We start from the raw sequence: 8,523 nt of genomic DNA, 5'->3' as shown, positions 1-8,523 counted from the left end.
TTTGGTCATTTTATGTGGTCATTTTTTGAAACAGGATTGATTCAAACATGTATCATTTAGGACACATTTACAAAACCAAGGTACTAGTTATGATATACTTACAAAACTAAGGTACCATTAGTGATACATTTATAAACCACAGGGGGCACATAATGAAAAACATTTCGTCATATTTTTACTTGTAATTCGATAGTATTATATTTGGACATTTTTTAGGTGTAGTTTTATAGTAATACATTTGGCCAGTCAGATTTTTTATATTGTGTTCCAAAAAATCTTATTGGTATAGAGGTACCTTTTATGTTATATTGACAAAACCAAGGTACCATTTGTGATATATTTACAAAGTCAAAGTACCATTGGTGATACATTTATAAACCACAGGGGCACATAATGGAAACAAATGTGTGTTAGAGACACATTTGGGCATTTTTTGGTTATTTTGGGTTGCTACATCACAAATGACACTACATCAAAATGTGAAATAAATAATTCACATACATTATTGCATCATAACCACATTTGGCATATAATGAAAACAAATGTGGGTTAGAGACATACATTTGGAAATTTTTTGTTCACTACATCACAACCACAGTGGGCAAAATGTTAAATTAATTATTCACATACATTACTGCAAGCTTACAATTTTGACATACATGTGTCAAACTATAAACTCACTTAACAAGTGCAACACAAGCAACCAACAACATTGTGAACCATAACAACAACAAAACATACATAAAAAATTTTTCCCAGCCCTATAGATGTCATTTTCCTTCTCCAGACACTTAATGATTTCCATGTGTTTCTCATTCTTCTTCTCCAATTGCTTAACCCTTTCCATGCAACTTTCCTTTTCATTCTCTAAGTCTTTCATCCTTGCCATCAAGGTACCATTTTCATCCTCAAGTTCATTAGCTTGCTTCATAATTTGTTTTAAGACCTCCACAGATGTTGCACAGGTTGGTTTGTCCACCCATTTGAAAAATTTGCAGGCATCAGATTTTGTCTGTATTTTGAAGTATAGGTAGTCAGTAAGAAATCATTCAAATTATCTTGTGGAAGTGATTCAACCATAAAACTGCTTACTCTCGAGCTGTATGAGGCGCAACCCCAAAATCTTCTCCCAGGATTGTCCTCAGTCCAGGAGGTCTTTATAGGTGCTGGTAAACCGCAAAAACATAGATAGGACTTCTCAGCACGCCCCACAGAGGAAGATCCAGATGATAACTTCTTTTGATTCAAATGTCAAAAAAATAAAACAAAAAATAAATTTTTTAATCGGCTGATTCAAAAAAAAAAAAAAATCCACTCATAACTCAATAACAAAACAATAGATTAAGAACACACCTTCTCTGAAGAACCTCAAAATCTTCTCCCTGCTGAATCTTGTACGAGACTTGATGATGACATTTGTCCGATTGTGAGATATATACTGGGAGAAACTGTCGTGCCGGAGCTGTGGGACGCCACTGAAATCTATTGTCGGCCTTATCTGATTCAGTTGCTAAGATTGGTTTGGGGAGATTTGTTGAACCGGAGCTGTCGATTAGGGTTAGGGTTCTATGATTTTCGGAAGAAGACAACGTTTTTAGTTGTTTAATTTCAATTCTTAAAATATTATGTGATTATCTGGATTTGCATTAATAATAGGTGGCATTACATAAACACGTAGGATTTATCTGAGGCGGTGTGGTGACAGGTGTCACACCGTCCATTTAACACGTGTTCACTGACATTGTCAAACGTTAGTTTTGGATGGAAAAATAGACGGAAGTACCATTTCTGTCTTGTCACATACCACAGGTACCACCTGTAATAAAAAGTAAAACTTAGAGGGCAAAAAATAAAGTTTACAACCCACATTGGGCAAGTTTCTATTTAACCCCAAAAAAAAAAAAAAAAAAAAGGTTAAAAGATGCATCCCTTCATATCAACTTCACATCATGGATTTAAAGATTCAAGTAAGCGTGCACGTGACTTCGCGTACAAAAAGAAAGGAAAAGAAAACAGGAAGAGTTAGAGAGAGAGAGAGAGAGAGAGAGAGAGAGAGAGGAGGATTCCATGAATTAGGCTGTATTTTGGGTCATAAGGCCTACCTATCCAGGTCAGCTCGGGATGACAAGTTCACCTATCTAAGATAGGTGGATTCCATAGCTTATCTCTTATTGTCCATAACTCACTTACCTGAGATTGGTGGACTCCACAGCCCCTTTCTCTTTGGACCGATGCTCTCCGTCCGTTGAAGCATTTTTTTTTTTTTTTTTTTTTTTTTTTTTATATAGAGATATCCGTTGAAGCATTTTATTCGAATAAGTTGTGCACTTGAGAATTTCGAATAATGTATTGTAAGAATTCCAATCCAATGAAAAAGAAAAAGAAGTCATGGTAGGAAGTAGGAACATTAAAAACAATGCTTTACCTTTACACAATGACAAGGTCAACTCATCAATTAAAATTGTATTAAACTTGATGCTTAAGATGCAAGTCTCTAGAGTCTAGCCAAATGCCAGCAGGGCAGGAGACGAATAAGCACGAAAATCCAATCAGACCAGTTTGCTTCAGCTCCAACATTTTAGATATTTACCCGTTTCTTTCTTTAATATATATATATATATATATATATATATATATATTTTCTTGTTCTCTTTCGTGAATTTAGAATCTGTCCATGGTCCCTCGCACGCCCCACCCGTCCCTGATCCAGCAACAAAAAAAAAAAAAAAAAAAATTGAAAGGAAAAGAATCAAAAGATAGCTTATTATTCTTTTGATAATAAAAAAATTGAAATCGAAGTACATTCCTTTTTGAACAAAAATGAAAAACTTTCAATTATAAGTTTATAATTTTCATCATTTTTTGTTTTCATATTTTTAAAAAGTGTCAATTTAAGATATTCATTTTTTAATTTTTTTTCAATTTTAATTCCCTATTAAATTTTTGTTAAATTTTATTAACAATATCAAAATACCCTCCTTTTAAAAATAAAAATAAAAAAAAATTTATACAAATTCTGTTAAATTGTCACAAATACATAAATTTTTACCATTTTTTTTTTTAAAAAAAAAAATTTACTATATATATATATATATTTTTTAAAATTTTTGACTGAATTTAACAAAAAAAAATTAACAGAAGGTTAAAATTGAAAAAAATTAAAAAATAAAAATCTTAAATTAACACTGTTTAAAATTTGAATACTTAATTACAAAAATGATAAAAAAAAAATTATGAGTAAAGTTTAAAATAATAATAATAAAATAAAAATAAAAAAATAAAAAAAAAATAAAAAACCATCATCCAATCTACAAATCAGCTTCACGTAAATAAGGCCAATCAAATTGAATTAGACCCCTTGAAAACAATTTGCCTTGATTATTATTATAGCCATAATAATCGTATGGTAGGCCGCCACTTGAAGACCTGATCAACCCCACTCCCCTGCCAATGCCATATTATCCTCCATTATCCTTTTGCGTCTTTTTCTTTTCTATCAACTTTTTAACAAACTGCCGGACAACATCCCAAGTGTCATCTCCTCGGAAAGAGAAACCCACATGCCACCCTATTGAATCAAATTTCCGGGAGACTCTTGGTTCAATTTGATCAACAACGGCGGAGTTTGATTGGTGCAGTTATTGCTAGGATCCAAATTCATTGATGGAGAGCATTAGACGACAGAGTATTTTGAGCTTGGGTGTGAGTGCTTCTCTATTGATGTTGCAGCGTGTTTCTACTAATACTTGAGTTCAGATAGGTGGTTTGGGCAAGTACTTAAGATTGAAGCTACATTCCTCCCACAAACTGGAGACGATTTCTCCCCGGCTCTGGTTGAGGAATTCTCAGTTTGTTGGGATTGCAATGTATTAATCGACGCACCAGCTTTGCCGCCTGTGGCATTTGTTCTCGAGTTGCCAACAGTAGGTATAGTCCCGGCAACTGAAGTAGATGAAGACTGGTGGTTATTAGCGACTATTTGTTGCCCTTGAGGTGTCAATGCTGACTGGGGATGTCCTCCAAAAGATATCTGGGTATGGCCTGGTGGAGCTCTCCCTTGTTGCTGGGGCATTCCCTTTCCTGTATTTTTTGACTGACAAGTTTGCGAGTAAACACGGGGGATTGTTTGGAAACTTGACAACAGTGGAAGAGGAAGACAGGCTGTTACTTGTCACTGCTTTACTTCGAGTCGCCGAAGCAGGTTGCTGCTGAACTTGAAGCTGAGGCAGCTGCTGTTGTTGAGAATTTGAAGTATGACCAGCATGGGGACCATTAGTGACATATTGAGGTGGCCAGTTTCCTGTGACAGGAGATGACATAAAGCTAAGAGTTTTGGCTGAATTATCAAAAACAAGGGTCTGCCCTGTAGTTGTGGAAGGCTTTCCTGAAGTGGCTTTCTTTGCATCATTTGGAGTGAATGAAGAACCACCTCCACTCTTCCCCTCAGAAACCTGGTGAGTCTTCTGCTGTGCGGCTTGAGGTGTAGGTGTAACTTGGTAACCTAGCTGAGCCATACCCGGGAGGCTTTGAAATGTTACTGGATTTTGCGGTAGGGATGAGAAGTTAAGGGTTGAAACCATGTTGTTTCCATTAAATGCTGTCTTGTTTCCGTTGAAGTCCGCAAAGGACATGGCAAATGCTGGAGAAGGAAAGAGCTCAACCGCACCCTTTAAACCATGCTGCTGCTTCTCACCATGATTTCCTCCACTACTGCCAGACAATCCTGTAGGGGGCATCAACCTAAAATTTAGGGGCTGAACTGGAACTGTGAAATTCTTCTGCCTATAAACACTTTCTTTGGCATGAGAGGGTTGGCTATCAACAACAGATGGAGTATTCTCTGTCGTTATCTCAGCCTCAAGCTTGCGAGATTGATTGGATGGTAGCACATGCTGCTTGTGTGGTTGCTGTAACTGCATACTAGCTGAGCCCAAAAGATTATTGCCCCCAACTTGGGCCCCTCGTGGTTGCTTGTGGGATGATGATGAACCGCTTGAAGTGCTTGTATTCTGATGACATGCTTGGACCTGAGGCTGTTGCTGCTGAAGCTGAGACGAATGGAACATTTGAGATGAATAGAAAGAACCATTCAAGAAAGGCATAGTCTGAGCAGGGGTGCTTCCTCTAAGTGCTGTTGTTGTTCCAATAGGAGTGGAAATAGGGAATGGGTAAACATTGTTCTGTAGTATTGCCATGTATGGAGCTTCATTGGGTGGAAAATTTGGATAATTAAAGCTCACAGCTGGGGTTACTGCTGGCAACACCGAAGAGCTCCCCAGAAGTCCAGTAGCTGAATTACTAGGCAATGAAACATTTTTTGCTGGATTGGAAGGTTTAGAAAGCCCAGATTGATTAGTTGCTGCTGCTGCTGCTGCCACTGCCGGATGCTGGCTCGTAGGGAATATGAAAGCAGGGCCATGCTACAATTCAAACAAAAGAGAATGAATAACTCTCAACCTTACTTATAAAACCAATTTAACAAATGAAAACCAATTCCTAAGACAATACGTAGGACCAATTCAACAATTTAATGCAATGCAGAAGACTAGATCATACCATTGAACTACCAGCAGGGGCTGCCTGTGGAGCTTGCTGAAGCGCCTGATTTCTCTGTGCTGTATCCATCAAGTTGATGGACTCAGAGCCCCCGTCTTTCACAATATGACTTGCAAAATTTGTTCCAGCCTGCCCTTTATCCTTCACAGAGGTAAGATTCACGCTTGGAAAGCTTCCTTGGAATGGGTTTGCAACATTCACTTTTTCAGCAGAAGGCATGAAATTGAGTTTGCTCGTCATGGCCCCGCCTGGAGTGGCAGTAGCAGCTGGCGCTGGGCAGAAATTGTTCATGGAAAATTGCTGGTGCAAGTGAATGTTGCGAGCAATGTAATGGTGGGTTGTACATCTCTTTGGCCGAGGTTGAGAGAGAAGGAACTGCAGAGGCTGCACATTTTCAATTTTAGCAAATTCAAACGCAGTTCTGAAAAACAAAGACAACAACCAGAGAAAGAAAAACTATACACGTTTCTAGTGCGAAGGAATAACAAAAGATACCTGTAATGATGTGGTCGCAGCGGCATTCCCATCCATCGGCACAACTGTCTGATAGGGTGGCATGTATCTGCTAATAAAAATTCGTTAAACTTCTTGGTCATGGAGCAATATCTACTTGAAAGGCAAAAATATATCAGAAACTGAAGAGCAGACACATGGTAATTTAACCCACCCCAGTGGAGGAAGACCACCCGGCAAACCAGTTACAGAAATTTGCAAAGGCGTGAAGCCAGATTGAGCTGAAAAGAAGAGATAATCAATAAAAATTGCTTGGAAATTCAAGTTAAGAACCACCAAATTGGACATAAAAAAAAAAGACTTCATTGCTGGCTTACAGGTATTTTCTACTTTGGGAATGCTAGCTTTAGCTTGGTTCTGCTGCTGTTGTGACTTACTAGTACTACGAACACTACTGCCACTATCTTGATTTGGCTTCTCCAAGTCAAGCTTAGGCAACTCGCGCTTCTCTCCAATTGTCTCCCTCCTCCTCTTCTTCTTCTCCTTCTCCTTCTCCTTCTCCTTCTTCTCCTCTTCAGGTTCCTCTAGCACTACCTCCTTGACAAATCTCTCTACCTTTTCTTCGTCCTTAACTGGAGCTTTAGGATATGATATCGAATCGGCGAAACCATTGTCTTCCTTATCCAGAGACGCCGCCATAGGAGGAGCCTGTGGGAGACGCAATCTGTTCAGAAAAATAATAATCCATATTTAATCGGAGAGCAACAAGAAAGGGGGTCCTCACCATCAGATCGATCTCAAACTTCTCATCTTGCTTGCTTCTAGCCTCTGGAGCAGCCGGGTCCCTGAGAAGGCCATAGAAAAGGCAAAAAAAAAAATGAAGTCTCAAAAAAAAAAAAAAAAATTAAAGGACAAAATTAGTTAATTCGCTAATTTCTTTGATGCTCACGCTTTTGTCCCCGCTGTCGAATTTTGAAGATCGTCAAAAACAACATCCGATTCGGCACAGGGAGGAGCCGAGATGGGCTTTTCGTCTCCGATGCCCGACAGTTTTGAATCCTCCCGCTTTAGTGTTGCCTCCTGCTGTGATTCCAATGACTCGTGAGAACTTGCTCTTGGAGAACAAGTGTCCATTTTTTCCGGTTGTTGTTCGCTTTCAACTTTCTCTGCTTCTGCTGCAATTGAACTTTTCTCAACAGCACCTGAAGAATGAACAAATAATTGAACAAAAATAAATAAATAAATAAATTATTTTGCTTAATTTTTGTTCAAAAAGCTGAGCAGTAAACTCACCAACACTAAACTTAGGATCAGATTGTGGTGAAGAACGCGAAGCCCTTGACCTTGAGTCATGAGCGGAGCCTTTTGTGTCTCTGGGGTCGAGCTCGTTTCCATGGCTTTCTTGCCTCTTGTTGCTCTGGGACTGCTTCTTGAGCCCAAAGAGAACCTCCGCAATCTCGATCTCAATATCCTCCGAAGAGCTCTCGGAGACCTTCGACGGCCCAGTCCTCGGCGGTGGTCCTTCTCCTGGTTTCTGCAACAATCACAATCCCAAAAACTCAACCCCTCAATTTTCTCCGAAAAATCGTAAATAGATTAAAAACAAACAAACAAATCAAAGCAATAGCTGACCATCTTTTTCCTAACCGAGACGTTCGACGAAGAAGGCGACCCGACCTCCGGGCTCGGCCTCGCCGGCTCTTCTCGGACTCCACCGTTTCCAGAAACACAGTTCTCGTGATGTCTTTTCGTGGAAGCTGCCAAAGAGAAACACACAGACACACACGAAAATGATTTACAAAACCAAACAAATCCTCCGAACACAAAAACACTTTGGCCGGTTTCAATTTACCCGAGCGAGCCTTTCTCGGAACCGCGACGCCGATCATCTTCTCGGCGACTTTCCTCTTCCTTGGGTTATTCAATGGCTTTTCACAATTATTAATACACAAGTCTTCGAACAATATTCTGTAATCCTTTGGACCGGAAAAGGTTGTTTATTTTAAGCAAGAAAGATGCAAATGAAAGGAAGCAAGCATTAGTTTACCAAAAAGAGAAATATTTTAATAATGGCTGTAAAAAATATTGTTTAATGGCTTCATAAAGTAATATATATATATTAAAAAAAGTAACAAAGCATGCACCTTTGCCTCTCCAAAGCTATTACACGAGTTTGAAACCCTAGGGAAGGAATCCATTTCTTTTGCACCTGCCCAATTCAAGAAAATAATAGATTATAATGCCCTAATTATTTATTGGATAAACGAACTTAAATTATGTAAGTAGCCTATATTTAATCATTTGCGCGTGGGGACGGCCACTTTAATTTAGTTAATTAAGCATAATATTGTAATTTGACCTAAGCTTCGTTTATATATTATAATTATTATTATTATTATATATATGTTTATGCAAAACTAAAAAATTATTATATATCGGTGGGTTTGGCACTTAAATATTGTACGAAATCGGAAATATTATTTAATTTGGATCCAAACATTATTTTTGTCTCAC

General features: G+C 38.3%; 1 protein-coding gene and 1 long non-coding RNA gene across 2 annotated transcripts; both read right to left on the bottom strand.

Annotated features, from left to right (window-relative positions):
• Positions 1-563: 563 nt before the first annotated feature.
• LOC133883090 (uncharacterized) lies at positions 564-1,807 on the bottom strand. The gene is made up of 3 exons (XR_009902812.1): positions 1,354-1,807; positions 1,093-1,236; positions 564-1,012 (listed from the first exon to the last, which is right to left on the bottom strand). It is a non-coding gene; the product is annotated as an uncharacterized LOC133883090 (long non-coding RNA).
• Positions 1,808-3,320: 1,513 nt separating this feature from the next.
• Positions 3,321-8,019, bottom strand: LOC133851272 (protein TIME FOR COFFEE). Its single transcript, XM_062287610.1, is given in 11 exon segments — positions 3,321-4,130; positions 4,132-5,420; positions 5,557-5,940; positions 6,052-6,118; positions 6,224-6,290; positions 6,387-6,717; positions 6,794-6,854; positions 6,959-7,211; positions 7,303-7,543; positions 7,642-7,766; positions 7,862-8,019. Coding segments are annotated over 11 exon segments (3,246 nt in total). The 5' UTR covers positions 7,899-8,019; the 3' UTR covers positions 3,321-3,739.
• Positions 8,020-8,523: the final 504 nt, after the last annotated feature.

The sequence above is a fragment of the Alnus glutinosa genome, chromosome 12 (assembly GCF_958979055.1).
Source record: "Alnus glutinosa chromosome 12, dhAlnGlut1.1, whole genome shotgun sequence".
In the NCBI taxonomy this organism is placed as follows: Eukaryota; Viridiplantae; Streptophyta; class Magnoliopsida; order Fagales; family Betulaceae; genus Alnus; species Alnus glutinosa.
The sequence above is the reverse complement of the archived record's forward strand: the minus strand, read 5'-3'. Positions and strand labels throughout refer to the sequence as shown.